This window comes from Adiantum capillus-veneris, chromosome 14, assembly GCF_014529385.1.
Source record: "Adiantum capillus-veneris isolate H3 chromosome 14, ASM1452938v2, whole genome shotgun sequence".
Classification (NCBI taxonomy): domain Eukaryota; kingdom Viridiplantae; phylum Streptophyta; class Polypodiopsida; order Polypodiales; family Pteridaceae; genus Adiantum; species Adiantum capillus-veneris.
The window spans coordinates 104276226-104291820 of NC_140944.1; the positions used below are offsets into that span (position 1 = coordinate 104276226).

At 45.7% G+C, this 15595-nt stretch overlaps 1 protein-coding gene across 3 annotated transcripts in view; it reads right to left on the reverse strand.

The window, feature by feature from the left end:
• Window positions 1-15035, reverse strand: part of LOC147442880 (protein STICHEL-like) — a 33435-nt gene extending 18400 nt beyond the window's left edge. Inside the window, exons 1-6 of one of the 3 annotated variants that reach the window (XM_086528882.1) lie at window positions 14648-15035; window positions 13621-14517; window positions 11093-13321; window positions 10096-10315; window positions 9357-9956; window positions 8396-9110 (exon numbers count right to left, since the gene is read on the reverse strand). In XM_086528882.1, the coding sequence (XP_086385008.1) occupies window positions 8396-9110; window positions 9357-9956; window positions 10096-10315; window positions 11093-13321; window positions 13621-13713 (3857 nt within the window). In that variant the 5' untranslated portion in view covers window positions 13714-14517; window positions 14648-15035. Of the gene's footprint in view, window positions 1-8395; window positions 9111-9356; window positions 9957-10095; window positions 10316-11092; window positions 13322-13620 lie in introns of all 3 variants that reach the window. The other 2 variants (XM_086528883.1, XM_086528881.1) reach the window with 2 other exon arrangements.
• Between the last annotated feature and the right edge of the window lie 560 nt (window positions 15036-15595).

Below are 15595 nucleotides of genomic sequence, written 5' to 3' on the forward strand. Positions count from 1 at the left end.
CTTACGTAGATATTACCACTTGTGTTTTCGAGGACAAAAACTCTTCCTTAAAGGGGGAGTAATGTCAGGACAAGGGTTCCGTAGGGGCAAGGCCCAAACCTAAGGACTAGGGTGGTCACGGACTACGGCCAGGGGCCGGGCTAGACAGTGTGGACAAGGGATCCGTCTAGGGCAAGGGGCGAGGAGCCTATATTATGGGGGATTGGGAGGAGGATCCTATGGTCTAGCATCCCTAGTTCTTACACTCGCATTCTCTCCATAGCTCTAGGCTCCCGCATCGTTGAATTTGACATGGTATTAGAGCTCTACGCTCATTGAATGTGGGAGAAGAGTGGCACTGCGAGAAGGGAAAAAGTAGGAGCAAGTTGAGGAGTAATCCACATCTACATTTTGGAACGTTTCATGACAGTGCTCCGTTTTTTGACTCTCTCCCTAGCGTTTTGAAATGCAGCGACCCAAGTGGGATCCCAAGGTAGCTTTTTTATCCAATGGCGCTTGGATTAATTGCTTGTGGTGGTCTATGCGAGAAGGAAAAAAGTAGTAGTAAGTTGAGGAGCAATCCACATTTGCGTTTTAGAATGTTGCATGACAACGCCGCGTTTTTTGACTCTCTCCTAGCGTTTCGAAATACAGTGACCCAAGTGGGACCCCAAGGCAGCGTTTTAATCAAACGGCGCTTGGATTTGTTGCCTGTGGTCTATGCGAGCCTGCTAGCATTTTGAACCGTTCTTGGCAAGACCTAAGGATCGGTCGCTTTCCAGGGACAGGGATTTCTAGAGCGTTTTGAAACGCCATTGGGAGCGGTGCCCATTAAACTCGCTATCTACGAAGTGTTTCGAAACGCAAGGGACATAGAGAAGCAGTCCTACACTAGCTTCTTGACATGCCGAGCTTAATGGGACGTTGGTGCAGCTAAAGTTGGTCGATGCTATGAAAAGGGCAAAGGACGACTTTGTGTGTCTACAGGCACATGCCAAAGTGGTGAAGCGGATGGGAAGGTCAAGGGCAGGCAGGTGGTTGCAAATGTGTATGCTTTATGGGCTTGTAAAGGCCAAGGTGCTCTGCCATAGGGCTTTTCAAAGATGGTTGGTCGAAGTGTCAAAAGTGTTGAAATGGAAGTTCCAAGAGTGATCCTCAAAGTGCTTTCCAAGCTAGTCCAAACGGCTCATCAATCGGAGTTACGGGGTACAAGTTATGACAGTTTGAAGATAGTGATGGTTTGCAGATCCCTGTCGGGGTGGACAAGTGCGACAAGGCCATGAAGTGGAAGTGAGTGGATATATATGAAGTGCTTGATTTAAGGAGCGTTCAATGTTTTCAGATCAACAATTGGAGTCCATGGAGTCCAAACGGCCAAGTTATGAGCGGTCAAATTTTTGTTGGGGTCAGTTATGTGCCATTTTGGTCGCCTCGATAAGTGTGCCATCAGGGGTTTTTTTGAGCTCACCAAGGTTTGCAAAGGTGGTATGCGGCGTATGGAGCTAGCCGGAATTGACTGTGCAATAATCGGATCTCTAAGCACGGAGATATCTCAAGTTGAAGTTGAAGGTTTGAGGCGGTTTTAAGGAATTTAATGTTTTTTTTATATTTTTTGGGCTCACTGTTCGAGGCTGGGATGAAGTCAAAATGTAGAGCCGAGATGTGGAGTCAAAAGTGGGAATGCTAGCTTCCACCTGGTCTTTGCGGCTTATTTGAACATGTTACTATGCAGGGAATGGGAGCACTCCCAAGTGGGTGCCAAAAAAAGGTTTTTTTGAAGTTTTGTGAAGAGGTTTTTTAGAGCTCAAGGGGTAGAGCTCTCACGAGCTGCCACATGGCAGGATATAAAACCCACATGGGGTTTGGGGACAGGGACATCAATGGTATATATACTGGATGAGTACACTCTCATAGGCAACAAGAGAGGAGAGAAGGGAGATAAAATGGCTCCCTCCACCCCCCCCCCCCCCCCCCCCCCCCCCCCCCCCGCGTGCGGGCACGCGTTGCCGGCGGGCCTTTGGTGGCGTTGTTGGTGCTCCTAGCTAAAATGGCTCCCTCCACCCCCCCCCCCCCCCCCCCCCCCCCCCCCCCCCCCCCCCCCCCCCCCCCCCCCCCCCCCCGCGTGCGGGCACGCGTTGCCGGCGGGCCTTTGGTGGCGTTGTTGGTGCTCCTAGCGGTGCTGTGAGGTGTCGGCCGCTGTGACGGTGGTGGCGCTGGTTGTTGACGGCGGGTCTGTTGGAGAGTTATTGGTGCCCAATTGGGGCAGGTTGTGTATATTGGTTGGTTCGTAATTAGAGGCGCATTTCTTGAGAAGTGTGTTATTTGTGACGAGTTTTTTGAGAGGATTGGGGTGTTGTGAGTGCCCTGAGCTATAGGGAGACAACGGTTTGTGTGCTCGGTGTGTTTCCATTTCCCCCTTTCCAATGTCTTGAGACGCAAGACTCAAAGGGATCGCATTTTTAGGCATTCTGCGATGGCCAATACTTGCTGCCCCAATGTGGGCATTCTAAAACGTTGCAGTAATGGAACGACCAAGCTTGTGGCCTTTGCAGATACTTGACAAGACCCTCTATGAGCTAAGTGTTGAAACGCTACCCAAGGGGGGGCCTCAAAATCAACATTCAGTTCATTGGCTAGTACGTAGTAGCCATGGTGCCTGCAGTTGCTAGAGCAGTACGAGATGGCGGCCAGGGCATTGCACTTGCAAGTCACGAAGGAAAAACAAGAATTCGATGATCCTAGCTATTTTCCCATTGAGTAGAAAGCCGTCTTAATCTCCAAGGGCAAGGTTTGAGGTTCGAGAAACGACAAAGGTAAAGGAAAAGGCAAGCTTGACGAGGACAACAATGATATGAATTCCACTGAGGTAGATGGTATGGCTCGCATGGGCAACCGCCACATTGGCCTTGGCTCCAATTTTCTAGCCAGGAGGCCGTTGCTGCAACATGCTTCAGCCTTAGAGAGGCTTGTGAGTAGCAGAGGGGCAATTGGAGCTCCCTATAATTGATTTGGACCCGTGTGTCAGAGTTCAAGTTATTGGTGTTTGAACCCATATGTCAAAAGTTCAAGGCACATTGCAACCGGCAAGGAACCAACGTGACTTATACAAAACACTATGCATGTGCGCACAATCCATTGTTGTATTATGGGCAGGATGTGTTCCAAAGTTCATTATCTTGGAAAGTTTGGACATGATGTGTCCATAGTTCAGAATAAGGGGATTTTTGGACATAGTGTGGTCTCCAGTTCAACTTTCTATGAGGCAATCGGTGCTCAAGATGGCATTTTGTTCATGAACAGGTTGATGGTTGCAAATTCGAGGCGTATCCCCCCAATGGAAAGGATCCTCTGTTTGGGTGTCATTGGTAGTTTCTTCATGGACTTGGTCTTCCTATATGTGTCCACTACAAGCTACAGAAAGGGTTTTTAAGTTTATGCATCTCAATTGAATGCCCAATGTAATCCTAGTTATTAATTTGTCTTTTGGGTTTTTATTTTACTTATTTGACAGGATTCTAGGTAGGGCAATTAATGTTGAGTACTATATAGGAAAACCCAAGCACCCATTGTATCATGATTAATTCATTGCCATGGTTGGTTGGTTAAGCAACTCTCTCTCTCTCTCTCTCTCTCTCTCATTCTGTCCATAGCTCTACATGTTTGCATTGCTGCCTTTGACAGGATCACCAACACATGAACAGAAACTGGAACAAACTGAATACTGGAACTAAAAAGGGAGAGGAGTCGACACGAAGCAGCAGAGTTCCGCCTCCTGATGCAATGGCCCCAAAGTCTGGCACCCCTTTCAATACTTCTTTCTATATTGATAACCACAAAGTAGAACTACTAGAGGAAGTGACTATGCAACTTGCAGCCATGCAATGATATACAAATCCCTCCCTCGAGGCATACTTATATAGGTACACAGGGGGCCTAAAACTGGGATGCTCCAAAAGCAAGGGACTGCTAAAGACAGTAGCCAGTAAAGCCTCCTCCAAGAGCTGCCGAGAGCTGTCTGTAGGGCCTGCCATGTGGCTTCCGTAAATCGCAGCGCGAATTGGGGAAGGCTGCCACATCAGCACTCTGGCCGCTTGCTTTATTTTAAGTTCTTGCCTTTATAATGTCCAGTACTACCTTGTGACGCTAAGCATGTACAAATGAGGGAGAGCGTTGAGGTGGAGGGAGACTCTCATGTGGGTGTGAGTCTTCTTTTGTCTCAGAGTACGCTTTCCAAAGGATCACAGTTCTTTTTTTTTTTTGGGAGAGTACAAGAACTTTGAAACACACGCACACACCCTATGTACAACGGCCTCACAAGTAGGGAGAGAGGCATCCTATCACACGTACACACCCGCACATGGGAACAGTCTCTAAGGACTTGGAACATGTCTTCAGGTCGCCAAGGGGGGATTGAACCCAAGACCTTAGGCACAGAGGCTATGACTCTACCAACTGAGCTAGCACCCGTTGACAGGATCACAATTCTTGCATTGGTACAGCCTCAGAGGATTCTAGACCCAACTCATGAGGTAGCTAGAGGGGGCTTGAGGTTGTGGGACTTCAAGGGAGCACCCTCTAGAGAGACTCTAGTGGGACCTTGAGGAGCGGGTCGAGGGATCCCTCTTCCCCTCACCCCCCCTTTACTCTCGACCATCATAGGACTCTTTTCTTTCAATACATTGCATGGCTTATCACATCTTGATGGCTAGCAGAGGAGCCATTCCATGAAGACACACCGCTACCAACGAGAAGGTCTCAATGAGGACTCTCTCATTTATGAAGAGCGTAGTGGTCTAGACACACAGCTCCCAAGATAATTGCTTTTCAGTGGCTGGGTGCACACAGAGGCGTAGCAGTGGGAACCTGGCTAGCCTTCGGTGGAGCCAATTCATTTGCCTTGTGTGGGCATCCAGTGGAGACTTAGCAACACTGTGTATGGGACTATTGCCACTAGGCACAAGAAGTTTGACTCAAGGATGTCTGTGATGGCTTCCATGCTTCCACATATGGTCTTTCGTTAGGAAGCAACAACGTTGTTAGCAAGTTCTAGGCAAACACTTGACTATTGGACACAACATTATAGCCTAGCTCGCTATTAGGCTCTAGATGGCACGACATTGGCAATGCCCTACACTTCACATCTCTACGGTGACATGGACTCAAGAGAGAGACCTTAGATGGGAGTTGATCGCAGCACTTTGGTTCATATGGAATGCTGATGTTTCTGCACCTTTGAGGGGTCATGGAGTTTCCGACTTTCCTCCTCATGAAGTTGCACTAGACTATGAAACACCACTATAGAATTCACGCCATCAGCCTTGAATAACAAACCATAAGCATATAACTGTAGAGCTTACACATACTTCAGAGCACAGCCTGTGGAGTGGCTACGATGGGACCTCTACTGGCTGCCCTCCCCCCCTTCCCCCCCTTTCCACCTCCCCTCTCGGTCCCAAACCTTCATGGCCACTCCTATGCCTCCAGCTAACCTAGGGTTCCTTTCTTTCAGTACACTGCACGACTTATCTTGATGGCTTGGCGAGTGGTGGAATGAGATGAACACTTATCATAGCTATTCCAAGTTGCTCAGTTAGAGTTACTTCAGACTTAGTCAAGACTTCATATGAGACAAGACTGGAATGGAAAGTAAAACTGGAACTGAAACACAAACTCAACTGGAAATAAGACTGAACACTGGAACTAGCGACTGACACTGGAATGTATTCAGAGTAGACCAGTACAACAAAGTGAGTCAAGTCTGCTCAGAGCTTAATTAGGTTACAAGATACAAGAGCGTATAGAACTCTAAGATACGAGCACTAGCTCCCAAAAGAGGAACAAGAGATCAATAGCCAGCAATAGCCTGTAAAAATGAGTAATGGGCCCTATTTATAGTCTTCCTATTGGACCTTTGACTGATTGTACATTGTTCCATTTACCGTAGTAACTGCCTTTGGGAATTACCAGAACAAGCGCCTTTGCAATTCCTACAGTCTACGTTCTTCCTTCACCCTTTTCTTGATTTTCGGTGTAAACAAAAATTTTCAGTAGTTGATGATGAATCAGGCTTTCTCAGTCCAATGGACCCTTTTCCGTTTATCTCGACCCTTCTTCTTTGGTGGTTGTTTTAATTACCTTGTGTCCCTGGGCCCCGTTAGAAAGGAAACCATAAGTTGGAACAACTTATAAAATCATTTTTATCTACTAGGAATTGTTTGGGTGGTCATGCCATGTCATCACTTTGTGACATACCTCCCTCTTGAAAGAATTGTAATTGCCCTCGATCACACCTACAAGAACAAACATAAGGCATAAACTAGTTCAGTAGACATTGACTCTAAGTACAGACTCACTAGACGACACAAATCCAACACTTGCTCAAAGACGGTAGTCACTGAACATCCACATCACATTCAAATCAAATCACATAAAGTCATCGAGATCTTGGACCATGATCTCTCGGCAACGTGTTTAGCAATCGTATCTAGTTCCACACCGGATCTCATTGATGTTGGATTGACTAATTCTTATTGCTATCATGTCCATCTCATATTGCTATCATGTCCATCTCTTATGGAATTTCAAGACCGAAATGCTCCAGTTATTTCGTCTTTCAAACAAGAACTCAGACACACTTGCATGAGAGAGCTTACGAAATCAGAATCATTTTGGGAATCCCCAGGTCGAAGTACTTTCATAAAGTCATACAATAGAATACTGTCACCTTGTCACAATATTCCTGAAATCCAAAGGAAAATCAGTGACTTTATTCCATTTGGGTAACCTGTGACAAAGGAGCGGAGTGACTCCCCTCTTGTGCAGTCCCGTCTGCACCAGATTCAACCGTGCTGATCTACGGGATCTCTCGGAATAGTCGAAGCTAGCCGAAAGCCTCAAGGTAAAGTTCCAGTATCAAAGGAGTATCTGATAGGTCCTCTTCCTCCATCGACTTCGCATCCAATGCTGGATAGTTCTTGAATTTCACTAAGAACCACCATATCACTTTACCTTTCACTTTCCTTTCCTTGTGAGCCAGTATCTATTTGGGAACGAGTATCTCTTCGCTCTCTTCTACTTCACGTTGCTCCTCAGGCTCCTTGTCGACTGGCACCTCACCCTTGAAAGGTTTCAAGCATAGTAACAGGGGACGCCCTTTTTCGGGCTTCCCGTCCCCACTTTTCCGTCCCCACTTGCCGTCCCGCTCTCTTTTTTACACTAAAAATCCATTTCAGCCCCGTCCCCCGTCCCCCGTTCCCCCGTCCCGGAATGCGTCCCTTGTGACTATGGTTTCAAGAGACTCACCGTCACTCACATGAAAAGCATTGTGAATCTTCCAAGTATCTGGCAACTTCAGTTTGAAGGATACATCATTTATCTTCTCTTGAATCCGGTAAGGGCCATAATATCGCATACTTAGCGTTGGAAAAAGCCTCTCCTTTCCCTTTCTTTTCCTCAGGTGTGCCTTCTTAAATCGTATGAGCAACCAATCATCTTCCTTCAATTGCAAGTTGTGTCGATGTTTATCGCATAGTTACCCAGAACCAGAACGGGGAACGGCAACTGCATGAAAGCCATTCTCTGTTTTGGATACTCATGTCTGAAACACGGAACGGTAAATTGGGATGGGAACGGGGAACAAAGGCCTGAAAATGGCCATTCACTGTAACTATGGTTTATCAGCTACCTTCTTATGTCATGCTTGAGACTTTCCAAGAGCCTCGTGAACCTTTGCAAAAGTAGTGTCCAAATTGCGTATGGAATTGACCCTAGGCACAACAGGTTTGGGTCAAAATTCTCTGTGTAATGGCCTTGATTCTCTTAGATATGGTCTTCGCTTAGGGGGCAGCGGCATAGTCAGCAAGTTTGGAGCCAGCACTTAGCTATCAGACGGAGTGGGACAGCCTAGTTATTAGGCTCTAGGCGAGGTGACCTCAGCAATGCCCTTAGCCTCACTTCTTGACGGTGACATGGACTCAGGATAGAGACCTTAGACGGGAGCTGATCAGAAGCCCGGGTCTTTAGTTCATATGGAAGGTTTAATGTTTCCACATCTTGGAGGGGCGACACCGCCCGCTTCCTGCAATGACAATTCAAGTTTACTAGCTTGAGCTGACCGGAGACAATATGACAGCATTCAGGGCAGCTCAGACAGGAGTGAAAATGGACACCAGGCATTCATTAGTGCGTGGCCTAGAATGAAGAAACTGTTGGCCAGAAGGGATGAGACTCCCAATGTTTTGATGTGGTGTGCAACAGCCTTGGCAAATCGCTGAAGGCAGACAACAATAAACTGTAAAGCCCCAAAGGATCGTAAGACTCAGTAAACAAACGCTGAGCTAAAAGTAGAAAAATTCATTGCTCCCACATGCAATACAACTAATAAATGAAGATCCAACGACCTAAGAAAAGTACTTACAAGTTCTCCTCCTCAATAGAAAGAGAGTCAGAGGCCGCAGAATCTCGGTAGTTTGGAAGGCCATGTGCATACTTTTGAGCATGTAGTCCATCTGCAGCCTTGTTAAGGTCATTCCTTGGGTAGTTGCTTGAGCCCGATGGCTGGTCATGATGTTGTGAATCACCTCTATAATCCTTTGGAACTGTTGGCCTCTGCTGCGGGTTTTCAAAAAACTGCAATGGAGAATAATTCCTCCCTTCCTCAAGCCAAGCTGTTTCCAGTCTGTGTCCCTCATGCACCAAAGCGTTGGGCTCAAACCTAGAGCCTGCTACTCTATTCTGCCTCCTACTCATGGGCCGAGGCTCCATTACAAGCCCACTGGAGAGCGTGGGAATTGCAGGAAAACAGTATGGGGAGGAGGGGTTGGTTTTTTGGTTGAATGAAACTCCGCTTTGAAGTGTCCAATGTCTCAACGACCCAGCCTCTGGGTCATTTCTATCTGTTTGAGCCTCATCACTCTCAGTCCTTGCGTAACTGGTGAACTGTCTTGTAGTGGCTGGTGACCACATTTTTGGGCCAGTAAAACTCATGCCAAGAGGGAGGGAGGCCAAGCTTATCTTCACCTCAACAGATAGGCCCAGCACTTTCTTGAATATATTGGCTATGCTCTTTCTGCATCTCTCAGCTTTTTGTTTAAGCTCAGGTTTTGCAAATTCCAAATGGGCCACTGCATCAACTGCAAAAATCAAGCTCTTCCTTCAGCAAAATGTTAAGATATGCAGCATGAAGAAATTCTTGTCAGTGTGTAAGTATGTGCAAATACCGTAGACGCACATAGGCAAAGGTTTAAGGCATATAACATACAACTTTAGAATTGAGACATAAGTGAAACAAGGCAAAGACCGATCAACTCAATTGATATGATAACATGCTAGAGCTCATTTGCTTCTACCTTGACACCTTAAAGAGTGACATTATGTACCTGCTGAAAATGACATGGCTAACAGTTTTCCATGGTACTGTAGCAACTGCCTCAGAGGTTTAGATCCACAGGCTTCTAAAACATTAAGCCAAATGCTTCTCAAATTTCCAGGGCTTTTAAAACTGGAATGCCTTCTGCTCCCCTCATTTGAAAAGGGTGATTCTGCTACTGAAGACTCAGTAGTAGAAAACTCCCTCGAAGCATCGTGAGGAGATGACTGATCAGTAGGATGGACCTGAATTTCATAACCTGGTTTTATTGGCCTGCTTGCTCTTCTGCGAGAAGAAACATGAGTTCTTCTCTCATTCGTCGGAACGGTTCTTTTTGGTGCACATTTTCTTCTAGTTTCCCGGCGCCATCTGGAAGAACCTTTGGATTCATGTAGCTTCTTGCTTGCTCGAGCAGATCGAGAAACAGGGCTTGGAGTGAGGCTAGCAGTTGTAGATGAAACTGCAACCTTTGAAGGCCGATCAGGGCCGAACCGCAACAAGGCAGCAGTTAACCATGTTGTTCTGTCTTTAGAAGCTTCTCTCAACTGCTTTTCGGCCTCAGATAATATTTTCAAGGCAGTCCGCAACCTCTCCATTTCTCCTTCAGATACTGTTATGATCAATAATAGCACATAAGTACATGCAGGAGGCAAATGCGATGCTTTAGATGCCAAAGATTATGAGCAAGCGTATAAAGGGCTTGCATGCAAAGCACATGGACTTCACTTGCAGATTGCAAGAACTCTTACAAGCATGCCTTGAAAAGAAACCTCTGTCCTGATCCCTGTTCATGATTTCATAGCTGCCGGCAAGAATATCAGTGATAAGGGTGGCCAACTGTGACATTAAATCTAGAGGCTCTATCCCAGAGTCAATTAATTCTCTTGCCCTTCGCACTGTGCTCACTGTATCTGCACTAAGCGCCAAATCTAGCAAGCTTAACAGTTTATCGTCGGAAACAGAGCCAACCTGAAACAGAAAGCCCAAACCCAGCATACTCTTATTAGTATTACCAAGAAAGGCATATGCTCTAATACCGACATTTTTACAGAATAGGAACATCTTGAACTTTTGTCACCTAGATGCACTGCTTAAAGCCAAATATGACTTTAGTGCAGTGTGGAAAGCCTGGCTTGCAAATTAGAACTTCCTTGGACGTGTTCCATGACCGCAATACATGCAGAAAAAGGCCCAAAAGCAGCAACAAACAGATCCTCTTCCAAAGAACAGATATGCAGACATTTCTATCCCATTGTTTCTTCCTTGATGCGTGCAATGTCTATACAACTCAAGGTGCCATTGCACTAAGAAATCTTAAGGTTGATGGCATAGCTATAAAAGTTGAGCTTGAGCTGAACCTAGTCATAGAATATATGCAGAGGGTACAGGGAATATGCTCATTGCTGATTGTTTGCAATGATCTCCTCAAGTGTAGCTTTCGTATACCTGGTTGACTCCACGATAAGTCCAGGTTCACCTTTAAGGAAAGTGTAAGGTATACACTCATGATAGTCACCCATAAGCCACTATGACCATCATCTCCATCATGCATAGTATGGACTGATTACTACAACATCCCCACTATCATGATCAGATGTTGAAGAGGCTGATATATATGATGCTCTTGGTGGATTGAGACAATCACTCTCTACAGAATGCATGAGGACAAACAAAACTTTCCAAAGGCTAACCTTAAAAGCTACTGAGAAAAGGAATAATAATAAAACAAATGCGTGTTGCACGAACCAGTTCATGGATTGTACCAAGAGTAATCCTTTGGCCCAAGAGGCTAAGTTGATCCAGTACAGTTTCAGCATCACGAAGAGACCCCTCAGATTTTGACGCGATCAAGTCCAATGCTCCAGGCTCAATGTCCAGATTCTCCAACTTTACTAAATTTTGCAGCCGGCTGACAATGTCTGCATGTTTGATCTTCGGAAAGAGAAACTTTTGGCACCTGGAGATAGCAGTGCGAGGCAGTTTCCCAGGATCTGTTGTGATAAGAATGACTACAACATTCCTGGGGGGTTCCTCTAAGAGCCTGAGGAGAGTAGTCCATGTCTCATGGGTAAGCATGTGGCATTCATCAATGATGAAGACTTTGTACCGTGAACCTGAAGTGATTGCAAAGGTATTTTGTAGGAGAGCTTTCACATTCTCTATTCCATTGTGACTTGCAGCATCTATTTCGTGAACATCTGGCGTATTGCCAGATGCTAGTGCAATACATTGAGAGCATAACCCACATGGTTTCCTATCACCTGAAGTGAGGCAATTCAAGGAAGCGGCAAAAATCCTTGCGGCAGAAGTCTTACCAGTTCCTCTTGAGCCTTGAAATAGATAGACAGGAGCAACTTTACCCTTTGCAACAGCATTGGAAAGCGCATGCGTCACAAGATTCTGCCCTATTAGCTCGTCAAATGTCTTTGGCCTGTACTTCTGACATAAACTTCTGGGCCTTTCAATAAAAACAGCCAGTTCTTTTCCATCAGAAGTAGAGCAATCGCGACGATTCTCCATTTGTATACCTGGAGTCAAATTTTTGAAGCATTGGTCAGAGTTCTGCTCACCCGGACCTGATTCCCTACTAACACCACCCAGTTTTCTCCTTAACCCGTCTGATGAAGAGGTCCCTCCATTGTCAGCTAATGCTGAGGGTTCTGCAAACAAAGGAGCAGTCCCTTTCTCTTCTCTTAGTATGGGCTTACACAAATCATCTGCAATGTGCTCTGCCACTCTCTCTCCTTGGGACTTCAAGACAGCTTTTGGACTGGCACCACCCTTTCTTCTCGATGGGTCCGATGGGTTATTTCCGACACGCTTGCTTTGCCTCTTCCCTTTCGGCCAACGGCAAGGCATGCCACAACCATTTCGAGGCAGCTCAGAGACATCTAGTTCATCATCCAATGAAGCCTCCCAGGCATCTGGAAGTGATACTTGTGACAGCGTCCGCTGGCTTGTGTGCGATGAGCTTGTAAGAAAATCCTGGGCTGGTACCCAGCTTGTTTTATCAGCTGTGCTGGCCAGCCGCATTCGGGAGTTGGGTTCTCTAGAGAAGGGTGACAAGGGTCGAGAAGCAGAGCCGTGCACCTCATAGGGACCTGCGTTCACATCTTGCTTCCAGTGCTCCTGTTCTTCATATGATGGTCCCTCCAGAGAGAACGTTGTTAGCTGTTGCCCACCTGCATAGAGACTGTCATCATGCGAGTTTAACATCAATGGAGACAGAACTTGAGAGCTCTGTTTTGTGGTAGTCTCCCTTTTTAGAGTTGAGCCCTTTCGGGTAGGAGACTTCTTTGATCCTGCCTGATTTCTGAACTCGAAGGAGTCACCAATGTCGCGTGAGGACACCCCCGCCTTCATCAACGGAACATTTGGCAGTTTAGTTGCTCTCTCATCCAAATTCTGTCTTTGTTCCCTTTGCTGTGCGTATTCAGGTCCGCCATCTCGCACCCTCCTGGAGTTTGTCCAGTTCTGCAATGAGTAGTCATCATCATTGGCATCCCCTGTGAGTTTATGTGGAAATTCACCTCCAGACTTTGGTGAGTTCCTTCTTTCCAATCCACCAAATACATCCTGTTGTTGCTGTGTTTCACTACCAAAGGAAGTGCCTTGAAGGCCAAGGTCCCAGCCGACATGCCCACCATCGTCATTTCCTTGAGTAGGTGAGCTTTTGGGCACAGGAATAGCATTTCTTCTTGAAATCCTTCTTGCATAAGTGTTGCTCAAGAGCTGTCCTCCTAAATGGTAGTGAACTACTCTTCCACTGCCTGCCTTGCCTGTTTCCGTACTCCGCCCCACATGTCCCCTCAACAGTGGCTTTTGGTTGGAGTTTGAAGCTGCCGGCGCATTCTCAAAACCAGGTGTTTTGATTGTTGATGGGTCTCTCAAAGACCGTGCTCGTTTTAGAGCAATCAGCTCCCTCATCAAAGGGAGCTCGCCTGGCTGGCCTGAATCCAGCATGGCCTTCAAGTCCTAAACAAGAGGGTGTCATCAGAAAGTAGCCAAGCAAAATAGCCTAGAAAGTAGCAATAAACCTACTGTAAGGAGGAAAACAAGAGTGGATGATCATGGATGAGGTGGAGGTTGGTAAGTTGTATGTGTGTGTGTGTGTGCGTGCACACGCTTGTGTTGGGGGGGGGGGGGGGGGGGGGGGGGGTTGGGGGTGTGCGGGCGGGGGGGCAATTCATTTGACTATCTGTGTCACCAGTGCATGCTAGCGCACTTTCGGAAACCAGTAATAGTGCGAAGGAATCAACAAAACACACACTTACAACAACCATTTCAGAGAATTGGTAGACAACATGATCTGAAGTCTGCAAGGGAGTGGCAGCTCTTCTGTTGAGATGCTTGCTGTGGAATGCCATTATTTTTGTCTTCTCTTGGAGTGTGAGCCTCAGCTAAATTTTGATTGTTGAGATTTCGAGGAATCGCTCGCGGCATGCACAGTATACTTTTGACAAATACATAAATGCACCAACACAGGACCAGACATACAAGTAGACTATGGCAAATATATAGTTACAAATCAAGTTAGTAATGTACATACCAGAAGTAATTATGGTTACAAACTAGATTAGCATTGTAGTATATTACAATTTACAAGTTTAATGTACAGACATATTCAAATAAGCACTCAATTTAACTAGTTCTGCATGTACATATTCTGCACATTATGCAATCAGTAACAGCAAGCCGAAGAAATCGATAACATTTGTCCATGGTTCATATCATGTATCAACCACACCCAGAGCTAAAATCCTATTGTCTGTAGAACACACACAATACGAGCAACTACTCTACACACACGGCCAATGCAACACCCATGTTCAATCATCATGTCGAATCTGGTAAGAGGGGATGTCATAAACAAACTCGGCAAAGCTTGATATAGTACTCTAAATGTGCCTTTCATGGGCGCCCACAATGAGTCCATTGCCAACTCGAGCTGTAATAGTAGCTGGAAGAGCTCTCCATATTGGATAACCCCAATTTAGCAGTCCGTGTAGAAGCATCGCTGAAATTCTCGCACCAAAACTTCCTACAGCTGCCCAGAGGAACATGCGCAAATGAAGTTTGCTTTATCATGAACAAATGGGATCAATGGAGTATGGCATTCCTTTCAGCTCAGATTAGCAGAAAATGTATGAAAGCGCAACATCAAAGGCGGCCTGACGAGGAAGAGGGTAATCAACATTATGCACAAACTGAAGAGAAAGGAGTAGACATGGGACCTTAAAGGCCACAAAAGACGCATGCTGAAAAGGAGAAGAGTAATGGGAGGAAGGGAATTTTAAATACCAATTAAAAAGCCATATCCAGGTGCAGATTGGCAGCAGCAGAAGCAACCGCAGCTGAGTGTAATTGAGTGGTGATGTGATGGCTCAAATGTTGATGAGAGAGAAACAGATGGGTCGTCTGCTGCTCCAACCGACCCTCTCATCAGCTCCCCTTGTACCACCCTGGCTGTAAAACCGAATTGACCTGTGTGTGTGTGTGTGTGTGTGTGAGGAGGGAGAGAGAGAGAGAGAGAGAGAGAGAGAGAGAGTTGGGTATAGTAGGTGCAATATGCTCAAATTTGGTGATTGATGGAGAGAGAGAGGTTGGGGTGTAGTTAAAGGTTAAAACTTAGCAATGCTCAAGAGCAGTGTTCGGGAAAAGTGTGCCTCAGCTTAGCCTTGATCCGGTTGCAAAATCAAAGTAGCCTGTTGAGGGGAGTGCAGGAAGGAGAAAATTCCGCTTAAAATACATGGAAAATAGTGTAATTTTGCAAAAACACTAGCTAGTAATGTAAAATTTCCGGTTCAGATTTGTCTTGGAGGGATTTTTGCATGTTTGTGAAAATGATTTTTCCCGAACACTGCTCAAGAGTGATTGCAAACCTGTAGAATCTAGAGAGAGAGAGAGAGAGAGAGAGAGAGAGAGAGAGAGAGGTCCCAATCTGGATTCTGTAGAAGCTTGAAACATGAGAGCAGAGAGAGCCACATATCCATATCAAGATGAGAAAAATATTTTAATAAATAAATAAATAAAGATACCTCAGTTTACCTTTTCACCCATTATCTTGGGCAAATCTATGCAGGATATTATAAGCCATCCAATCAGGAAATTCCATTTCATTATCCACCTCTTTCTTTGAGCCTACTTTATTTCTGAAATTGAATTCTGATGAGGGGACATATGATCCGGCTCTATTATTTTTATTATAACTAGAATAAAAATACATTGGTTTTTTATTAACATTTTTTG